The sequence below is a fragment of the Squalius cephalus genome (assembly GCF_949319135.1).
Source record: "Squalius cephalus genome assembly, contig: scaffold_45, whole genome shotgun sequence".
NCBI lineage: Eukaryota > Metazoa > Chordata > Actinopteri > Cypriniformes > Leuciscidae > Squalius > Squalius cephalus.
In genome coordinates this window covers 4,781-28,394 of record NW_027645855.1, presented here as the reverse complement: position 1 = coordinate 28,394, position 23,614 = coordinate 4,781, and the positions used below count along the sequence as shown (strand labels likewise).

General features: G+C 34.0%; 3 protein-coding genes across 3 annotated transcripts; 2 read left to right on the top strand and 1 right to left on the bottom strand.

Annotated features, from left to right (window-relative positions):
- Window positions 1–1,792: 1,792 nt before the first annotated feature.
- On the bottom strand, window positions 1,793–3,396 carry LOC307154084 (uncharacterized protein). Its single transcript, XM_079898863.1, has 3 exons — window positions 3,293–3,396; window positions 2,860–2,930; window positions 1,793–2,521 (listed from the first exon to the last, which is right to left on the bottom strand). Exons 1-3 carry the CDS (start codon window positions 3,295–3,297, stop codon window positions 2,106–2,108), a joined length of 492 nt encoding a protein of 163 aa, XP_079754989.1. The 5' UTR covers window positions 3,298–3,396; the 3' UTR covers window positions 1,793–2,105.
- A 5,492-nt stretch (window positions 3,397–8,888) lies between these two features.
- On the top strand, window positions 8,889–20,080 carry LOC307154082 (uncharacterized protein; the record flags this gene model as incomplete). Its single annotated transcript, XM_079898861.1, has 14 exons — window positions 8,889–8,932; window positions 9,072–9,354; window positions 9,649–9,755; window positions 10,628–10,790; window positions 10,876–10,957; window positions 11,118–11,228; window positions 12,269–12,310; window positions 12,421–12,886; window positions 13,030–13,190; window positions 18,259–18,487; window positions 18,611–18,675; window positions 18,830–18,979; window positions 19,063–19,919; window positions 20,047–20,080. Exons 3-14 carry the CDS (start codon window positions 9,653–9,655, stop codon window positions 20,078–20,080), a joined length of 2,463 nt encoding a protein of 820 aa, XP_079754987.1. The 5' UTR covers window positions 8,889–8,932; window positions 9,072–9,354; window positions 9,649–9,652.
- Window positions 20,081–20,279: 199 nt separating this feature from the next.
- LOC307154083 (uncharacterized protein) lies at window positions 20,280–22,475 on the top strand. The gene is made up of 3 exons (XM_079898862.1): window positions 20,280–20,935; window positions 21,048–21,212; window positions 21,386–22,475. The coding sequence occupies exons 1-3, from the start codon at window positions 20,365–20,367 to the stop codon at window positions 21,604–21,606; spliced, it is 957 nt and encodes a 318-aa protein (XP_079754988.1). The 5' UTR covers window positions 20,280–20,364; the 3' UTR covers window positions 21,607–22,475.
- Window positions 22,476–23,614: the final 1,139 nt, after the last annotated feature.

Here is a 23,614-nt window from a genome sequence, read left to right as displayed (position 1 = left end):
AACTGTCAAGGAATGTTAGGTGAGTGAATAAATATATGCTTCCTTTCATGCTGATAAGGTAGGCATGGCAATCGTTTGATGACAAGTTGATTGGATTGATTATTTGAACGAGCTTCTCCCGAACTTTCTGTATGAAACATCATGTGTAGATTCCGCCATCGCGTCTGTTATAGACGATATCGACAGCGCATTCATTTTAAAAGAGGAACAGAGAACCGCGATCAAGGCATTTGTCAACTGGAAACATGAATGAAAAACATATGTCACTTACTCCGTTGCTCTGATTGGTTGTAGGTCTATCCAATTGAGTGCAGAGACATTTTCTTTCCTGGTTCGGTTGAAACACGCCCCATAATCAAAGTTCAATGGACCAGTATCAGACTCACATTCTGACTAGAATCTGAGTATGATGACGTCAGGCTACCATAGACCAGATTTTCCAATGAAAAAGGGAACCAATCGCAGAATGGGGAGGGAGCAGCAAGACAATGATGACACCGAAGCAGTTTGTTTATATCTATGGATCCAACATGGCATCAGACTCGACGTTACCTTCTACCCTCATGTTTATCTTGCACAAACAGTAATATTCACGCCATTGTGTACAAATAAATCTTTGACCCATCGTATTTTTCCTCGTCGAATTTCTGTCACTCTACATACGTCATCTGGTATAATTGAAACGATTGGCTATGAGCTACGTACAGGCGCATTTGATAGACATTCATAGCGCCCAATAAACGGCTCTGGGCATTCGTAAACCACGCCTCAAATACGAGAAAATTAACACGTGGTTCCCAGACCAAGGCTCAAAAGAGACTTGGTCTGACATTAGCCAGGCTAATTTGAATCTGTTTTCCACACAATGGGGTAAAAATTACAGACGGCCTGGCAGCAATAGCTCAAAAGCAGATGTGAGAAGAAGCTTCTTATCATTCATAATATTATTTTTCTTGTTTAACGCACTCTCTTTAAATATATTTTATATGCTTTTTTATGCAGTCCCTAATTTTTTCTCTCTAGCTACAGTTCCATATCAACAAATAATACAGAATTTTAATTTTATTCTCACCAATTATTAATTTACAATATCAACAATGATCTAGACTAGATAAATAAAATGCAACCACAGCAATAAGTCAGGGGAATGCTTTTATTTCTTCCTTTGGTTTGAATTTTAAACATTTTGCAGTTCTTTTTTAAAATGTATACATTTTAATACAATTATAAAATGATATATCATGATTTGAGACCCTCTTTTCTGTAATGAAAGACCAATTTTATGGGTTGTGGTGTCTCAGACAATGGCCAATATCAGTTAAAAAAACATCGTTTCCCTTAGGGCTTAAATGAACCTCATCACTTAAAAATAGTTCAGGCTTTTCAAACAGTATGTGTGGATGATGTACAATGCTCCCATTAACACACAAAACAAACTTAGCCATCACATTGTTCACAAACTTTCGCACTTTGTTTTTATCAATTTTATCATCACTACATTGGCTACCTATAAAGTTCCGTATTAATTACAAGGTATTGCTACTGACTTATAAAGCCCTAAACGGCTTAGCTCCAGTCTATTTAACCGATCTTCTATCGCCCTATAATCCATCGCGCTCTTTAAGGTCACTAAACTCGAGGCTTTTGGTCATACCTAGGATATCAAGATCCACCAAAGGAGGGAGAGCATTTTCACATTTAGCTCCAAAACTCTGGAATAGCCTTCCTGATATTGTTCGTAGCTCAGACTCGCTCTCCCAGTTTAAAACTAGATTAAAGACGCATCTCTTCAGCCAGGCATTCATATAATACTTTTAATCTTACAGTTAAATCCGACCTCTAGTTCATAAACGCCAGAGGAGAACTGGCCCCCGACTGAGCCCGGGTTCTCCCAAGGTTTTTTTTTTCTCCATTAGGTCACCTGATGGAGTTTTTCGGTTCCTTGCCACTGTTGCCTTTGGCTTGCTCAGTTGGGGATATTTGGGAATATTTAATTTAATTAATCAATCAACGATACTATTGATCAGCATTACCAAACGTGGACGTTCCACTAGAAACAAACATTGATGTATTGTTTTATTACTGTGAAGCTGCTTTGATACAACCTATGTTGTGAAAAGCGCTATATAAATAAACTTGACTTGACTTGACTTGACTTTGTCCACCTTTCCCGGGGGGGCATGCCTCCAGTGGCGCCTTTGGTTTATTGAAGACAGCAGAATTTTCATCTGGGGAAACTGTCCGTTGAGGTCACGTAGGTCCCTCTTCATTGCTTTGAGAAGCAGCACACTTTTCACACGTCCTAGGTCGTTGCCTCCACAGTGAATCACTAGCACATTCGGAGCAGTCCTTCTTTTAAGGCACTGTTGGAAGAAGGGAAGGAGGTCTCCCCAACACATGCCTCCCCTGCCAAACCACTGGACCTGGGAAGCCACTCCAAGATTGGTGCCTATGGTCTCTCTTGCTCGCTTTTCGCCACGTCTAATGTAACTGTCACCAATAATCCAAACTCTGTGCACACCTGATAAAAGGATTACAATACAAATGATTAACTATGCAGCACACAATTGGGAAGTCACACAATTGCTCTAGAATTTGTTGTAAAATATAATTAGCTGCGTCACAATAAACTTTATACATTTAAGGCCTTTCTTTAACATGGAAAGGCACAACTCACAATCTTAAAATCTAGGGCTGGACCATGATTTAAACATCTACAATTTTCAAACGAACATACAATAACACTTAAACATTTGTGTATTTTGAAATGAGATTGCCACTACATGCATTATTGTAAATGTTAAAATCTATTTGAATAAAACATTTTAAAATAGTTCAATAGGTTGAGCAGAAACATACCTTTCTTTTGAGTAGTGGATTCTCTGATGAAGTGTTCTTGTTGAACAACATGAACTGTTGACTTGACTTTTCTAAAAAAAACAAAACAAAAAAAAAACAAGGAAAGTAAAAAAATAGTAATCGTAAACATGTTTAACAGTTGCAACATCTGTAGAATAACTGGTAAAACATTGTTTTTTATGTTTGTTAAATTGACCATTATGATTTTAAATATACGCAATATCATCATTGTTGGTACTACAAGTCTAAAATAAGGATTATTCTAAATTTCTAAATTACTCTTCTAGACATTTTAACTATCCGCAAAAAGGAGTATCAAAAATATAAATTATAAAGATACCAATTACTAATGAAACCAATTTGAAATTCTGAATTGTAACAGCGTAATTATTTATTTTCTTTATAAATAGATCAATCAAAATGCTGAACTTACCTCATGTTGTAGAATATGTTCTCCTCCTTCAAAAACGCAAGGTTCAAACAGAGACAAACACTTCCAAAAGACACGAAAGAGTGAATGTTCTGTGATTATATCCCACAACCCCAACCATCTATCTGGACAGTGATTGGGTCTCCAGATAACTGTTGCTATAGAAATGCTAATTTCTCTGGGATTGGAAACAAACTGGCGCCTCCAAATATGTACAAGTGGGTGATTGTTGCTTAGCTTACCCTGGAAAATAATGCTGTTGCAAAAACACTTAATTATGACTTAGTACACTGCAAAAAAAAAAAAAGTTTAAGACTTACTTATAATACACATTTTTGAAAGTCACATGAAATAGACCATATTATTTATTTCAGATTAGTTTTAATAAAATATATTTAGTTAAAATGTCCCAAAGAAATAACAAACACCATATGACACCAAGTGTATCAGTGAATATTTACACACACATTCAATATATATATATATTTTTATATAGATTTGTTTCTGGGGTAGAAAATAAAACAACAATATGGTAATCTCTACAAGATCTGTTTTAAAGTGAAAATAAATAAACTCATATGGGGTTATATCATGTATTGGTGTAAACAGTGAACTATATTAAGTATGCAGAACTCCAAATAAACAATACATGGACCAGTACTTTCTTAATATCATTAATCTTGCAGCACAACTTCAATTTAAATGCATCATCACTTTGGATTACATTTTCAGTAAGGTTCTATTCATTTAGATTATGTAATGTATACAGTTATCTGAACTAACCAATAACATCATACACACATTAATGCACAGTGTATTATTTTAGATAACTTATTCATATGAGCTCATAAAATTACAACCGTTTATTTATAGTTTATGGTAAATTAACAAATGAAACCTCTTTGTAAAATGGATAGCACTATTTCTAAATTTCCATTAATTAACCTTATGATCAAAGATAAAACACAGTAAATAATATATATGCCTAGTTTAATATAGTTCTTCTTAGTTAATTACTAATTTGTTGGTTAGTTTCATAGTAAATTAAGTTTATCCAGCTGTTTATCATAACAGAATAAACACTGAAAAGGGTGATCATGAACCAGACGTGAATCCATGAATAGCTGCAATTCACAAGTGTGAATTGAGTGGTTTTAGTTACAAAAAACAGCAATATCATTTCATTTACATACTGCTTAAACCTTTTTCTTTTGGAATGTGTGGTTAACGATTTCCTATACATTTGCCTTTACATATGATAATCACAGGTGATTACAGCTGTGACCTGACAGACTGTTTTTATCTAGTGGAGACCGGGTGTTAATAGGAGACATTAAATGCTTCGATTCCCCAAGCAGATATACCAGAAGTAAAACAATCAGAGGCATAATTAACCCCTTGATTGTCAAGGATCACTGGTGGCCCCAGATTATTTTATTTATTACTCTTTAAAACATCACACTCCTACTTGATCTGCACAAACTGAGCTTCATTAGGAAGGTTTAAGACCCCAGCTTTGATATTTGACCACTGTTTATAATTAAACTGGTTTGAAGTTAGATAAGTTTCTTAATTTATTCCAGAAGTGCAAAATAATTAATCTGTAATGTTCGTTATCTTGAATAGAAATCATCACTCATACAGCAGCCATTCATCTCATCTCCAGTTTATTTGTGTTTATATAGGCCTACATACAATATCCACGATCTCCCAGGGCTATTAGGCCAATGATGCGCACATTTGGAGAAATAATTGATATGATATCGTCATACAGAATAATATTTCTATTTATTTCCCACTGAATTATGCAATCTGAAGAGCTCAAACAGCTAACAGAGCCAGCGATGACTCTGCTCTTCCAGATTTGCGTCAGCAAACGTGATGACATCAGTTCGATATGATTCGTTTGTAAAGCTGTCAATCATCTCATGGTGAACCAACGTGACCATAAGGCTGTCCTTCTGGATGACGCAGTGCTGTGTACACTGTGGACAAACAAAACTAAACACATCTCTTCATCTGATACAAGAAGCTAATAAATGCAGGATTCAAGTTATTCTGTTTTGTGTGTGTTTGATTTCCGTTCGATTTTGGTTATTGTATAGGAACAAAGAATGTTTACAGTATGCATGTGAGTAAAAATAGCCCATTGCTTCATAAAAAAATGCAAAATAGCCTATAACATATTTAAATAATCTTTTTTGACTTGAAACCATTTTAAATTGCGACCGAAATATGATACAAATACTCAATTGTGTTTTAAAGTGAGCTTTAAGTGAGAGTGTAATATTAATAAATGATATTGTGTCATGTAGCTTGAGGCTGCCTGTTGAGCTAATGCACCTTCTACATGAGCTTCCTATTTCATAAAATCATGTTATTTATTTTTTTTAATTCAAGAACAGTTTTTTTTGTTGTTGTTGTTGGTTTTCTAACAAGACTTAAGATAATAGATGTATTGCTCTTGCATAGTGGAATGACAGAGATTTAGATGACCAAGCAAAAAATACAGGGATACAGGCATTAATGACTGAATTCAAACAAAAGAATAAGAATAAAAGAAAAATGAAGATTAAAGGGTTAGTTCACCCAAAAATGAAAATTCTGTCAGTATTTACTCTCCCTCATGTTGTTCCAACCCCATTAGACTTTCGTTCAACTTCGGAACACAAATTAAGATATTTTTGATGAAATCTGAGAGATTTTTTTTACGTAGTGTAATAGCGTAGCGCGTCTGTGTTTCACGTCACCACGTATCACACATGACCACAGTCGCCCAATAGCCCGCTACGTTATATTACACTATGTAAAAAAAAACCTCGAGGTCCAGAGAGAAGGAAATGAAAAGAGGAATAAAGTCGTTATTTTTGTTTGTTTTTGCGCACAGAAAGTATTCTTGTCGCTTTACAAACTTAAGATTGAGCCACTGGAGTCACTTGTACTATATTAACAATGTCTATAGTACATTTTCTGGGCCAGCAAGTTGAGGTGTCCATAAGCCTGCAGGAGGAGTGATCCAGCACTCAGATTTAATCAGAAATATCTTCATTTGTGTTCCGAAGATGAACGAAAGTCTAATGGGGTTGGAACAACATGAGGGTGAGTAATTACTGACAGAATTTTCATTTTTGGGTGAACTAACCCTTTAAGTCTCTTGAAAAGGTGCTAAATGTTCGTCGATTTACATGAATGGGCCATTTCTCCTCACCAGACCAACCAGACATGTTGAGTCAATGACTCTAAATGACAATGAGAGTCAATGACTCTACATGAGTGTTTACAGGGGAATAAGATATTTGGTCTTACAATAGGCTTCATAAAATGCATTTAGAGATCATCCTCAGATTTGATATTCTGAAGCTCAGAATATTTTATACATTTAATAAATATATTCTTAATATTTGATGTTTTTATGTTTGAGCTTATATATCTCAATATTCATAACAGTCTGATAAATTTTTAGTCTTGAACTGTAAACACTCAAGTGATGGCTTTCTAAATATATGTTGGTTATGTGCCTATTCAGAATGATTTCTGAGCAGAAACTTTGATATTTTTGGTATGTCATAAATGCATCACTCACCAAAATTGGGGGTGACTATATAATTGTTTTAAATAAGCTATTCATCTAAGCTGTCTATACAAAACATTGTAAATAACCAGTTCAGTTGTAACAAGTAGGCTTTATCATCTGTATAATTTATTTAATGAATCTGTTTGAGATCAAATTAATGCTAGATGTTTTGATATAAATTAAATATCAAACATATAATGTTAGTACATGGCATGACTGTGTCTAATTTCACTCAGTTATTTTGATTTATTTCCAGATTCAATCATAGGCTTGTTCTTACATAGTAGAGCTTGCGCAGTTTTCAAAAATGGTGCTTTAAATCTCTTGACAAACTAAAAGACTTAAATTACATTTGTATGTATTCTAAATAAAAGACACAGGTTGTACTGAATGTCAGCTTGCTTATTTTTGTAAAGATAATGATTTATTGAGTCCACATGCCATGTAAACTTGAAACTATGCTTCAAATCACAGATCGAGAGCTGTCGTTCAAACCACAACTCTGCGATGCTGTTTACAAATGTTGGTTGGAACTAATACTTCAACGTTTGGTAAAAAATAAATAAAAAAATAAAGTAGATTCATTTTATCATTTCATTTTCATTTAAGTAGCTTTTATAAATGTGCAAAGAAAAAAAAAACATTACTGGTGTGAATCTTGAGACAAAACAATGGCATATTTTAAGATTCAAATTTGAGGTTGGTGTCTCTAAAACTATGCCCCCAGTTTCACAGACAACGCTTTCTCAGACGCATGTTTGAGCTGTTTTAACTGAAAACATATTTAAATTATGTATTATCAATTATTATCAATTGTATTACAGTTTTTATATTTGAGCTTGTATACCTTTAAAATATGTGTCTCATTTATTCCCCACCTGGTAAAATGGGGGCTGTCTTAGAACATTTTAAAGAATTATAATGTATAAAGTGGTATAAATAATTGTGGTGTGACTTGACTGTATATAAATTACAGAGCTGATTGAAACATATCCCAATTGCTCTGATCAGATGGTTCCTCACTGCTGTTTTCCAGTCCTTGGGTGGACTGCTACCCTACCCCCCAAATACCCCCGCAGGCAATTTGCATTTCTATGGAGAAGAGCTTCAAAGGACAGCATGTCATAGACACATAGGCCAGACTGTGAAAGTTTTACCTTAGGCCCCGTCCACACTACTGCATTTTCGTTTAAAAACGAAGACTTTTTGCTACGTTTGCACCTCCCGTCCACACTAAAACGGCAAAAACGGAGACCCAAAACGGAGAAGTTTAGAAACGCTGCCGACCCGTTTTTCGTTTTGAATCTCCGGAGGGCGTTTTAGAGTGGACGGGTCAAAACGGAGGACTTTAGAAACGATGACGCAGAGGCTCACGCTCGGCTCTATGATTGGGTGTCACCAGTCATGGAGTATACACAGGTAATATTCAGTACCAGTAAACTTCACCCGCTGGAACAGTTTCTTACAGTAAGAAACTGGCGCGTCTCAGGCGCGGTAAACGCGTGCATGCTAGAAATATAACCGACACCTATTTTTCTTGCGACACGCAAGCGTGTTGGAAGCGTTTTCAGGCAAAATGGAATAGGAAAAGATGTTTATATGTCATTTTGACACAAATACATATTAATAAATGATATTTTGATGTTTGAAAACATTTTTTACAGTCTATGCTTGAAAGTCTCTAGGTTTACACCGGCACGCACATGCCCAGTGTTGGTGAATGGTCACGTGATCCGCGTTTGCAGTCGTTTTAATGTGGACTGAGATCAATTCTAATACGCAGCTAATACGCAGTGTTGTTTTTTTTTAGTGATTCAACACAAGGTACTCTTAAGTAAGTGGTATGAGCTTTCTTTTCAGATGTGCTATACAAGTTAAGTTAAACCAACATAAATATGAATGCCCATGGTAAATGCTACGTCCTATATAACCATTTGATTTACATTAAATGAGAATATTTTTATATTTATTTACATTGTGTGAAATTACTTTTTTCTTTATTAACTTTATCATTTCTATCTGCCACTGGTATAGGTTTGTGCTCTGTGCTCTATACGTACAGAAAAAAAGTGAGTAATTATAATGTATGTAATAGTAATTGAGGAAAAGGAATTTTTCCTGATCCAACTGATGTTTACAATTTGAACTGAATTTAAAAACAATGGACTATACACTTATTTTGAACTGGCTGTTTGATTTCATTCACAGATAAATTTGCATAACAGAACCAATAGTAATGATGGGTAATTGTGGCTAATCTGTGGGCGTCGGCCCAATCACTGCTCAGATAGCAGCATGTGTATCATCTATTCTATGTTCCTAACTCACACTTCAGTTTTGCCATTTGGAAGACAGCTCCTATACGCGATTGTTTCCTACATTGGAGAGTTATCTTTCTGTTATAGTTTAAAGACTGTATCTACCTCCAAGAACCTCATAAAAAGCGCACTGAGACATTTCTCATCTCAGTTTTTTCTTTCCAAATTAAGAGGTAAGTTGAACATTATATATTTTATGATAATTTGTAAATGCTAATTTTATAAAATATTGATATCCTCTTACAATGTAAATATGCATGTATATTACCGGTAATATTATTGATAATCAGATTGTTGGTAATTTTTTTATTTTTATTTTATTTTTTTACTACATTTTAAATTGTTACCCACGGTGTCATCTTTTCAATCATTTATTTTCTATGAAATTCTAAAGAGGTATTATTTATTTATTTATTTATTTTGCATATGAAGTAATCCTACATAAAATAATTTTAAATATTTCACAGGAAAATGAGACCCAGAAGAGTTTTTCCTGAAAAAGAAGCTTTGTACTTCATTGCTTCTGGCAAAGATAAAGACACATTTGAGAAACAATTCATGAGTGAAGAGAAAGGTAAGTTACTACATACAATTCTCCCATCAATACTGTATGACTTTGCAAAACTTAAATAAAAGCTAAGTGTGGTCACTAATTAAAGGAATAGTTCACTTAAAAATGAAAATTCTGTCATCATATACTCACTCTCATGTTGTTTCAAACCTGTATGAATTTCTTTCTTCTGCTGAACAGAAAGGAAGATATTTAGAAGAATGTCAGTAACCAGACAGTTTCTGGTCTCATTGACTTCCATAGTATAATTTTTTTCCTACTATGGAAGTCAATGGGATCAGAAACTGTCTGGTTACTGACATTCTTCTAAATATCTTCCTTTCTGTTCAGCAGAAGAAAGAAATTCATACAGGTTTGAAACAACATGAGAGTGAGTATATGATGACAGAATTTTCATTTTTAAGTGAACTATTCCTTTAATGTCAAAGGGTTGGGTTTAAAATATGAACCTAGAGAAAGCAGGCTGTTAAAACAAAACACGCAAGAGGGGAAAAAACATGATTGCTTTGACCAGTTAAAGGTGGATTTACATCTGTTTTCCTGCCAGTATTTATGTTATAAGCTGCTGATGTCTCTAAATTAAACACTATTATGTAAATGTGTGAGTGCTCTTGATATTATTTGTAAGTAACTGCCAGTTAGAATGTGAGGGGCCTGTGTAATAATGGAAATGATGAATATTTAGTGTCTGATTTTTTCAGACAGAAAATCTGATTTTTTTTTTTCTTCTTATTATTTTTTTTACACTTTTATAAAGATGTAGATACAGTTGTTTTCGAAGTAACAATACCATTGAAAATAATTTAGACAACCTGAATAACTTCATGAATCTTTTATCATACTATTAATTTACTTGTATTTATACTATTTATTAGGTTTTGGAGTAATTGCCACAAAACACATTGAGCCAGGTGAATTCCTGTTGGAGTATGTTGGAAGACACATCACTGGATCTGAAGGAGAGAACCTGTTCAAAGACTACTCAGCTGAAAATGCAGCATTTTTGTATTTCTACTCCTTTCAGGAACAATCTTACTGGTAAGATTAAATTAATGAATGTTCCAATGAAATATAATACCATTATGACAATTCAAAAGTGTTTTTAAAATATTTCACCACACAGTGTTGATGGCAGTCAAGATACAGAAAGACTAGGACGATTCATAAATGATGACCACATCAAGCCAAACAGCAAAATTAAAATAGTAAGTCTGTCTTTAATGTATTCTTATTCTTTGTTTCAATTACACCTTTTATACAGCCTCATCTTGTAGCATTATTTGACATTATTAAAAACTAGGCGACTTTTCAAATTATGTTTTTGTTGTTTTCATTTGTGTGTTTGTGTGCTTTTGTAACCAATAGATAATGGATGAAAAGAAAAGACCACATCTGTGTGCATTTGCGTTAACAAAAATCAATGCAGGAGAAGAAATTTTATACGACTACGGAGATCCTAACTGCCCATGGAGACAGGTATTTAAACTTCTATTTCTATTTGTTGGTGTCTTATTTTCATTATTTTATCAAGTGGTGAGGAAAACTTGCTAACACTTTACAATAAGGTTAATTGGTTAACATTAGTACTAAATGACCAATACATTTGTTACAGTATTGGTTAATCTTTGTTAATATTAGTTAAAATCCAGCTGTTTCAATGTTTGTGCATGTTACTTCACAGTGTGTTATTAATTTTAACAAATACAACTTATGATTTTAATGATGTATCAGTACATTTTTAAATTAACAATAACCAAAGTTTAATAAATGCTGTTTAAGTGTACAATTTTTACTTTAAAAAAGCAAATTATTGAGGTAACACTTATATAGTTTTTATATGGTAACACAATAAGGTTTCATTTGTTAACATTAGTTAATGTATTAATTTGCATGAACTAAAAGCCATACATTTGGTAAAATATCTATTCATCTTTGTTAGTGTTAGTTAATGATACTCCGGCTGTTCATTGATTGTTCATGTACATTTACAACGTATTACCTAATTGATTTTAATAATGCATTACTAAATGTTGAAAATAACATTAACAAAGTTTAATAAATGCTGTATAAGCGCAGTTCATTATTGGTTTGTTAACTAATGCTAGCTAATGAAACCTTATTGTAAAGTGTTACAAGATTCTCTTATCCTCAACAATACTGCTGTACAATTTTTACCTTTAAAAAAGCTAATTATTTAGGTAACACTTACACAATGAGGTTTCATTTGTTAACATTAGTTAATGTCTTAATTCACATGATCTAAAAGCAACACATTTGGTACAATACTTATTCATCTTTGTTAATGTAAGTTAATTAAACTCCAGCTGTTCATTGCTTGTTCATGTACATTTACAACGCAATAACTAATGTTAATAAATACAACTTTTGATTTTAATAATGCATTACTAAATGTTGAAATTAACATTACATACTATTAAGAAATATTGTAAAAGTGGTGTTCATTATATGTTCATGTTAACTACATTAATGATTGCTTTTAATGTAATTTGTTTCAGAAAACCAGTATTTCCACATTCAGAGAGATCAAGGAAAATATGGTAAATATATATAGAGAGGTCTGTTCCTTCAGCTGAGTTTACTAATAACTATATACACTGTAAAACATTTCTTACATTTCAATATGCTTTTGCTTTTTTGCATTTTACAGGAATCACGATGGAAGAATTCATTTGAAAACTTTGATTTAAAGCCTGGTTTGATGAAAATGGATGACCTTGTTATCAACACAGAAATGAAGATTGCAAATGGATGCAATGCTGCTGAGATTTTCCCAGGAGTCTTCAACAACTGCAAAGTTGCAGTGAAACGAGTTGCCAAACATGTTTCCAAAACTGAATTGGAAATGGCTCATTTCCTGAGTTCAAAAAATTTACAAGCAGAACACCTTCTGCAACACATTTCAGTGTTGGAAGACACTTACTTTGCCTATTTTGTGTCACCTCTTTGTGAATATAGTCTGATGGAGCTGATTGAAAACAAGGATTTTCCTGAAAGAAAAAGCCTGATAGAGAATCGAAGACTAGAGATCTGCCAGGAGTTACTGCAAGGACTTCAGGAACTGCATTCATATGGAATTTTGCACAGAGACCTGAAGCCTGAAAATATTTTGTTTGGTAAGAGCAGTCTGTGGATTAGCCATAGCTATAATTATCCTGTAATATCAGCAGAAATTTTCATTTAAAATGCATGAGCATATGATAATGTGGATATCATTTTAAGTGTTACATTTTTTGTGAGCATTTTTACTTTTCTACAGATATAAGCAATAAACTGTACATCGCAGACTTTGGAGCAAGCAGAAAACTTGATCTGGCACAAACCACACTGCTCTCTCAAATGGCTGGATCTTTTTCTTGGTCGAGTTATGAAGATGTTGGAGGCATGCAATACAAGTACAAGAAAGAATCAGATATCCAGGTAAGGGTTGAAAATATCATGTTAAAACTTGTTAATTTGTGGGAGGACGCCGGCACACAGAAGTGTTTTTTAATTACACTATATCAAAGTTACTTTAAGATTTAATGTAAAAATAATAATAAAAGGCAAATTATACATTATTTAAAAGGTTTAAGACTCAATCCTAAAAATGTTTTACCTCTGTTTTATTATAAATATCTCATGGTGACTGTAATTTAATTTCTTAATTTGTGTCAAAGGAAAAAATCTGCTATATGGTCATCATGAAAGCATTTGACTACACAATGTTTGGTCTCAATTTATTTTGATGGTCTCTTTAACACATTCTGTTGATTATAAGTAATGTTACAACTACATGTGAACTAATTCTCATTAGAGTACTACAGGAGTATAAGTAGACTAGAGACTAAAATGTAGGTTAGAGTAAAAATAAGTTGACATGTATTATATATTTAGTCAGTATAATGTCTATTGGGGTTTATCACAGTCAAATTTTAGCAGATATTAAGCAGATATAGTCTACTAATACTGTAATTACAGTTGGTTGACATGTAGCTGCACATTTATTTATAGTTAGTAGAATGTTCAAAAGGGACCATCAAAATAAAGTGTTCCCTTTCATAGTCACTACGAGTTACGACGTGACGACGAATAACGTCTCCGTTCCCTACTCAGGGAACCAGGGAACTTACTTAACTGAGACTTTTCCAGCATTCCTCTGGGTTTTTAGTTCAAAAGTGAACACATTTGGAAAAATATTGATGGATTCTCATTATTAATTCACATTTCAGAGTGGAGTTTTATTTATTTATTTATTTATATTTTTATCCTAAATTAATCAATGTAACCAATAAAGAGCAGCGGGTTTCAAACCCTTGGTCGCGTCCAATATTTAAAAAATGGGTTGTCTTGATGATTTAATGAAAATGGACTTACATAAAAATGAAATAAAATTAAATTAAAATAATAATATAAAATAATATTATATAGGCCTAAGGAAATATGCTAAATATATTTTGATTTAAAAAAAATATTCAATAAATCAATAAAATAAAATACTGCAAAAATATGCAGCTGAGTTAGTTTCATTTTACTCCACAAATAAGGTGATAGAAAGTAAACAAAAAATAAATAAATGGTCATTTCAAAAGTTTGAAAACCACTGGTATAGAGCATTAAAAACTGGTATAGAGCATCCATTCATTAACAAAATAATTATGACCTTGTGCAGAAAGTCAAGAACGTTTACTAAAACAAATACAATTATGATGTTCCATGATTTTCCAATCACAGTGCTGGTTATAACTTAAGTATTGTATTGTACACAGTTACTCATTCCAAATTACATGACACAAATTGCAGTCAGTGATGAAATCTAGATTAATCTAGATTACAATCTAAATACAATTTATTAAATTTATTACAATAATTTACAATATTATTTACAAATAATTTACAATCCTGTAATCTAAATAATTTTAGGTAATGTAATTGGACTACTTTGTGAGTACTTTTGACCCTAACGATTCAATAGGATAATTGTGTACCATATTGATAAAAATACCATGAGAAAGAAAATATATATTTTTTTTGCTATCAATTTTGTGAAGTGCATTAACTATTATAGCCATTAACTATTATAGCTTTTAGCCTTTATTACAGTATGTAAACTATCCTATCCTCTAAGCCTCATCAGATCACAAAGAGAATGTATTTTAAATACTTGAAAGGCCTTATAAGTTTTGATAACATGGTTTTGATCTAATAAATTGTCTTGGTTTGATGCTGAGAATTTTAACATTGAGCACATTTTTTTGTAAATTTGAACGACAAAAATCGGTGTTGCCTACACCGTTATCCTCTTTTTACAATTTGCACCCTGTTGACTTCAATGGGGCAAGTACTAAACCTGCTTTTAGCCTCTTAACATCCTTCATGTGTCATTACAAGTGCACCAGCCATGTGAGTGATTCCTTCAGAGTGAACACGGGTGAATCTGACTGCAGTAGATGTGAAAGGGTTTGCGCTGGAGCAATCTGTAAATTAATCTGGCCGTTAGAGTTATCATCTGCAGATTTTAAGTTAAACATGGTCAGGTCTGTGGCTTCATTGGGTTTCTGTACTTTAACAAGAACCAATTTCTGTTTTGTCATAAAATATCAATGAGAAAAATATTTTCTAAAAACTTTACAATACACTTAAGCCTATATATTATGTTTCTTAATGATTGTAATTATGATTTTATGACAACAAATTGCGAAGTGTCTTCTTTAACCCTTTCACGTATAGTGGTCACTACAGTGGACAGCTATTAATAAAGCATTTTCTTGAATTTGCATGGGTTTTTATGGCAAAGTTGCACATCAGCCTCATTGGACCCTGGTGCATCATCCTATAAATTGCAACCAAGTGGCAAGCCGTTGTGTTTAGATTTTTCTCCCCTCCAAACCAAGATGGCCAAGGGTCAGTCAGACATGCCAAGTTGCTCCGGAATATCCACCCATTCCTTCTATCCTAGGAGACTCAAGCAATATCTAATGAGTCATATCACAGTAAAATTTTCCAAGTTTTGATTTTAGATTGAGAGAAAACTCTGATTAATCACATGTCCACTGTAGTGGACGTCATGCATCAACTGCTATATTTCAGCTACAATTCATAATTATAATGGGAATGTTAAAACTTAAAAACTTGATCTGCAGTGAATTTTTTACTGTAAATAAATGTATTTGTATTATTAGAATGTAATTTTCATTGACATCGAAAAAAGTAATCTGAATTTGTAATGCATGTTACTTGTAATGCGTTTCTTTACTCATAACATCAAAAAGTAATCTGAATACGTAATTCATGTTACTTGTAATGCGTTTATATATTCGTTACATCAAAAAGTAATCTGATTAGGCAATGCACATTACTTGTAGTTAATTACTTGTTAGATCAAAAAGTAATCTGATTAGGTAATGCATGTTACTTGTAACACATTACTTTACTTGTAACATCAAAAAGTAATCTGAATGTGTTATGCATGTTACTTGTAATGCATTACATCCAACACTGATCATTTCAGATGAGATTGAAAAAATGTAATGCTAGGTTTTCTCAGAGGAGGGCTATGATAGAAATGTGCATGTCCATCTTGAACATAATCAGAATTATCAGCTAATAAGGGTAAATCTCCATACTCTGGTGCACTGGAGGGAACATCTGAGTGGGTTCCACAGTTGTGCCTTGACAGTCTGTAGAAAATTCTGATGGAATCACGTCCTCATGTTCTGATATCAAAGATACGCGAAGTGCAACTTGTATGAAGTTGTACGAAGCCTTTCCAATATTTTTAATTTATATTTGTTGTATATATTTTATATTTTCACTAGGGCTGTCAATCGATTAAAAAATTTAATCGCGATTAATCGCATGATTGTCATGAGTTAACTCGCGATTAATCGCACATTTTTTATTTGTTCTAAATGTACCTTAAATTAATACTTTTCAAGTTTGTAATACTCTAATCAACATGGGCAAGGATAAATATGGATGCTTTATGCAAATGTATGTTATTGAAACCATAGTCAACATAGAGCATGAAGACGAGTCATAGATGTTTTTCAAAGAACTTGTTCATGTCTATTAGACACATGTAGAAAGAACAAAGAAATACCAGGTTCCCATTACTTCTCTTTCTTTGCTCTGAGCAATTTACTAACACAAACATGTTTAGATTTTTGCATGACAGGGAAGCTCTTCTGAAAACGCTAAATGTACATTTATTATTTATTATTACATAGTCTCTCTCTGTCCCCATTTTGATGAAGCTAAATTCTCAATAAACTGTTTTCATTGGTATATTTTACTGTTTCTGTTGTCAAACAACGGAATGAATATGAAATGGTGACTGAAACGCGACCCATTAAGACATAACCAGCTCTCCCTTCCAAGACGTTAATCTGCACAAAAATCCTGATAATCGAGCCGTCGTCTGATGAAAACAAATACACATAAGATAAAGACAATATCTGTGTTGTGATTTCGGCTATACTTGCATGTAAAATTAGAGAAGCAACATAATATCTGTGTTTAAATGAATTAAAGCGCTGCGCGAGACGCAGAGAGCGAGAGAGAGCGAGAGAGAGAGAGAGAGAGAGAGAGAGAGAGAGAGAGAGAGAGAGAGAGAGAGAGAGAGAGATGCACCCGCGCCCGCGTGCTGGGAGAGCAGTACCGGTAGATTCTCAGAAACTAAATAAGGTTTGGGTGCTTGTTTGAAGGTAAAAAAAATCGCTAAAGGGGTCTGCAATGTCCTAAGTTGGCAACACTGTGTATCTCCATTTCTCCAACTAGGGGTTGGGCCACGGGTCAAACAGAGAATATGCGCTGCGTTAATCGCGCGTTAAAACAATTAGTGCCGTTAATATGATTTTGCGTTAATGCGTTATTAACGCGCTAACTTTGACAGCACTAATTTTCACATGATTTGATATAATTGTTTTGATTAGTTTGTTAAATTCACATACTTTATCTGTTTGATTATTGTCTTATATTTAATACAGTATATCTTCGTTTTTAACCATAACCGCATGCTGTCCACTCAAGTGGACACCTGAAGATCTCTTTGAAAAATTTGTAAAAAATCTTGTTTTTCATGCCCTAAGAGGAATAAAAACACATAGGGAAAAAAAATACTGACTAAGGTTATCATAATTCATGCATGAAAGGGTTAAAATTAGACTACAACTATGCTTCTATTCCAAAAATGTCATGAACAATGAACTTCATGAACATCCCCTATTTAATTTGGGGATGACAATTCTTAGGTTTGGGTTCAAATGGATTAACAGGTTACATGTATGCAGTTACAATACTATTTTAGTATGTGATCAATATGATTTGTAATCAGTTCTGTCAAAAATGCATACATTTGTTCTATGTTCAATTGTTCTGAATGCTAATATTCGAGCAGCTTTCATTTGAGCACAGCAGCATTTTGTCATCATTTTAATCATCTTCATTCATTCTGCAGTTTAGTTGTGACCATTTCTGAAATTTTTGTAAATATTATTTTATTTTGTAGGTAGCAGGATGCTTGGTTCATTATATCCTGACGGATGGGCAACACCCCTATCAGACAACTACACCCTACTCCAAGGATCCAGTTGGGCTATCTCAAAATGTCAGAATGGGTAACTTCACTCTTCAATGTGAAGAAAGATGGACAAGACAAAAAGATATTATTAGCAGAATGCTGTCTAAATCAATCGAAGAACGTCCCACCATTGAGGAATGCCTTCAGTCTTTCACATGTACGTTCCAAGACTTACACTCTTCTCTTCACCTCATTAATAAAACTTTGTAGATTTTACAAGAATGTAGAAAAAAAATCCTTAAATTATTGGATATCCTTAACAATTGTTGTGCATTTACAGGTTTCATACACCAGTCGGATTACACTGGAATCACAAACAACTACAGCAATGTGAATGAAAATGAAGTAAGTACTTTTCATTTTCATAAAAAAAAAAAAAAAAGTTTAAGACCAAAAAGACAACAGTGATTCTAAAACACAGTATGTGTTTTAGAATCAGCAGGCTCTAGATAGAAAACAAACATGGACATGGATTTCACACACTGTTATTGTTTTACAGGACAGAACCCATACAGCAGATTTCTGTCCCCAAACGTCAGATGAGATGGACATCCTAGAGAGTACCGACAGTGATAAGCCAGAAAGTGTTTGCAGTGATGAGATGGATTCATCTTCTCACACTGAGGAGGACTTATATGAGTCTGAAATGGTAATTAAGGGTTTTATACTTTATAATATATAACATTGTTATTATTTACAAATACATTTAAGTTGTGTGGTTCTTTATTTCAGAACAACACTGAACAACAGGTTTCCTTTTCCCTGGAAATCTCAGAAGAAGAAGAAGACGACACAAAAAAAGCTAAAGGACATGTTGCAGAACGCATCCAAGGAAAACCACTTATGAAGAGTTGGATAGAAATAGATGAAAGTGCCCACGGCTGTAGCTCTCAACAAAATCAAATAAAAGTGAAAATGTCCTCAAACAGTGTACATCAACGCATCTATGACAAGAAGAATTACTGTCTTTACTGTGAGAAGCCTTATCCAAAAATTGCAAGACATCTACAGCAGAAACATTCTGAAAAAGTTGAAGTTGCAAAGGCACTTGCACACAACAGAGGCTCAAACATGCGTACTCTTCTATTAACCAAAGTAAGGAACATGGGAAACTACCACCATAACAGTTCAGTCCTATCCTCTGGGAAAGGACAGATCATACCAAAAAGACAAGCAACTCGTGAGTCAACAGCAATAGACTATCTGCCTTGCAAGTTTTGCTTTGCTATGTATGTCAAAACAGATCTCTGGAGACATCACAAACGTTGCAAATTACAAGACAAAGAAAATATGCCAGTGAAACGAAAAGTTCAGGCAAGTTGTTCTCTGTTGTTGCCAATGGACTCTGACGTTTCTAGTGGACTTAAAAATATTATTGAAGATATGACATATGATACCGTTACTCAAGTGGTGAAATCTGACCCGTTGATTCTGTCACTGGGTGAGAGAATGTTCCTCAAAAACGGAGAAGTTTCACGGCACCGGGCAGACATTAGAAATAAGATGAGAGAACTTGCCAGACTTCTTCTAGTGACAAGAACTATTGATAAAGACATTGTTGCTTTGAAGGACTTGATCAACCCAGGAAAGTTCAACACAGTACTTGAGGGAGTAAAAAAGATGACTGGATTTGATTCCTCAACCAACCGATTCTCAGTCCCTTCAACAGCACTGAAACTGCGTCATTCCCTTGTGAAAGTGTCATATATTTTGCAGGGAGAGGCTTTACGTCAAGAGGATGATGCATTGAAGGGAAGAGCAGAGCAATTCAGTAAATTAATTGAACTAGAATGGACAATTCATGTTTCATCTAATGCACTGAAAACTTTGTACCAGAAAAAGTGGAACAGTCCCCAAATGCTGCCTTTAGCAGAAGACATAAAGAAGCTCCATGATCATCTAAAGTGTCTTGAGGAGGTCAACAAAAAAGCACACATTGAACACACATCACAAAGGTCATGGAGTGATCTATCTCAGGTGACTCTAGCACAGCTAATATTATTCAATCGGCGTTGAGAAGGTGAGGTTTCAAGGATGGAAGTCAAAACATACCTGCAGAGAAACAAACAGATGATTCAGGATGAAATTATGGAGAGCCTTTCACCTTTTGAGAAGAAACTCTGTAAGAATCTCACCAGAGTAGAGGTACGGGGGAAACGAGGCCGCAAAGTACCAGTACTATTTCCCACAAATATAACAGAATCTGTGGAACTTCTAATTAAAACTAGAGAAGATGTTGGGATTTCCCCTAGCAATCCCTACATATTTGCTCGTCCTTTTTATGGATCAAAGGAGAGCATCCGTGGTTGTGACTGCTTAAAGCGATTTGCAGAAAGCTGTGGGGCTAAAAACCCAGAAAACATTACATCTACAAAGTTGAGAAAACATGTAGCCACAGTTTCTCAGCTACTTAACCTGCAAACGCATGAACTAGACCAACTAGCAACTTTCATGGGTCACAACATTGAAGTCCATAGGGAGTTTTACAGACTGCCTGAAGAAACCTTACAAGTTGCAAAAGTGAGCAGAATTCTGTTTGCCCTGCAAAGTGGAATAGGCAAATTTAAAGGAAAATCTCTGGAGGACATAACGCCAAACATCAACTGTAAGTAAATTACTTATGTGTATATGTCTTTTGTTTAAACAATTCATAGTGTCCACACTTTGTAAAAATCTACTTTTAGTTTTAAAGAATGTGAATGCTCATTTTGTTACAGTTGAAGGGGGCTCCAGCAACTCAGACACAGAGGATGCTGAATCTGAAAAAAGGATGACAGAGGATGATCATTCGGAAAAAAGGGCTGCCACCTCAATAACGACCGCAGCCTCAAGAGAGGCAGTTCCATTCTTTAGGATTTCACCACTGCCTTTAAATAAAAAGGGTTTGTTATTCCACTTTGCATAAAAAAATTTTATCTACATGAAACATCTTGACATGTATTTTAAGAATTGTCTGTGCTCTTCAGCTTGTAAAATCTACATTATTCAAATTTTGGTTATTCTTTAATTCAATTAATTTGATTTACTTACTTAATTTCTTAATTTATTTTAACAGGAAAGTCCAGAAAGACCTGGTCAGAGAAGGAGAGTAAAATTATTGAACATCATTTCAAGAATTTCCTAAAGGAAATGAAAGTCCCTGGAAAAGTGGATTGTGAAAGATTCTTAAATGAAAACAAGATTTTAATTGGTAATGAAAGAGAATGGAAAGCAGTAAAATACTTTGTGCACAACCGAATAATCACTATCAAGAGAAATTTGTGTCTACAGTATTGAACCTATAGCAATACTGGGACCTTGCATATGGAGTATTGATGTTTTATGTCACAATACTGGGACCTTGCATATGGAGTATTGATGTTTTATGTCACAATACTGGGAGCTTGCGTATGGAGTATCAATGTTTTATGTCACAATACTGGGAGCTTGCGTATGGAGTATCGGTGTTTTATGTCACAATACTGGGAGCTTGCGTATGGAGTATCAATGTTTTATGTCACAATACTGGGAGCTTGCGTATGGAGTATCAATGTGTCATAACATTGGTAGTTCATGTAAATGGAGCGTCAGTGTGTCATAACATTGGTAGTTCATGTAAATGGAGCGTCAGTGTGTCATAACATTGGTAGTTCATGTAAATGGAGCGTCAGTGTGTCATAACATTGGTAGTTCATGTAAATGGAGCGTCAGTGTGTCATAACATTGAAATGATTGACTATGTCCAAACTATTTGAGTGATCGATCATTTTCTGTCTTTTTTTAAGTTGTTTTAAAAAATCACTATTTTACACGTGCTTTTCGTTAATATATTTCATGGTATTTGTAACTTTTAATATAATTTATTTGGTGTTACCCTTTTATTTATTTAATTATTTATTTTATATAAAGCAAAGCAACTTGTTTCAGAAGCAATATATCGTTGATGTTGTGGTATACATTTAGGCACTCATCACTGAGGGTGGAAAGTCTGCACTACCGCAGGGGGGGCTCTTTTAGTGAGCTTATGAGATTTTCTATGTGATAAACTGAATGGTTTATTATGTGAAAAACCATTTCCGTTGTCAGGAGTGCAGCAAGAGCAAGTAAGAAACCTTCAGTTTAGGAGTGTGTGGACCTTAAATAAACTTTAACTTGATTTCATTCAACATGCTGTAGGTATGCATTTTTTCACTATTTATTCTAATTGCAAGAACTGGTTTATGAGTGTTATTGTGAACAATATTACTACGTCATTACATATTCTGTAAGTCAAAACTCAAACTGAACCAACTGAACATTTGAAATGTGAAAATCAACATAAAACTTTGAGTTTTGACCTCCGGTAGAGGTGGGCATATATTAATTGTTTTAATCTAGATTAATATTGAAATTAATCTAGATTAATCTAGATTAAAATGGTTCATTTAAATTATGCCGAAGACATTCAGAATATGTGTGCTACACAAAACTGGACTATAAAAGTAAGTCTTTGAGAACGGGTTTCTCAAGCCATGTGGCGCATTATACCAGGGGGTCATCTTCTGTTTCCAAAATGCATCATAAACTGCTTGAGAAAGCTGTTCTACTCATAGACTGTAAAAGGTTACTACTGTACTGTTACCGTCCGTAGGCAACATTAGGTAGGCCTATGTTATTATCAACTACTATAGGCTATCAATTTGGGATGGGCGATATGGCCTAAAATCCATATTGTGATATACATTGCAGCCTCTTGTGATAACGATATATATTATTAAAAAAAAAACATTTCAGAAAAGGTTACACAGACCCTGCTAAACAACTGCTAAATGTTTTTTTTTGTTTTTTTTAGGGTGCATGTTGTTTTGAGAGCATATATTGTGCAAAACTGTAAGTATACAACATAATTTTGCAGATAAATAAAATTTAAGTACACTAGCTGCAGAGACTTCAGTAGGTCTAATGTTTATTATGGCATGGAGCTTATGAAACCCCAAATTTAAAATTAGAATATTGTCTAACTGATGTCTTTTCAGTTAAAAAGAAACACAACAATGCTTCTTAAAATCAGGCGCAGACAGAGATTATGTGCTACACCACTAAGATATATTGGGAATAATATGCGCGCGCTGGTATTCAGTGATATGTTTCATTTTGAATTTGAGGTGGTAGAACGGATTAGTCGTGTGTTAATTTACCGAACTGTTACCCCAGACACTCTGTCTATATAGTTTGCTGCTGCTCGTCGGGCGGCTTAAATCCGAACCAAGTCCAAATAATGGATGTTACACGATCTTTTTCACCAGCTTTCACTTTCAGCTGTGTT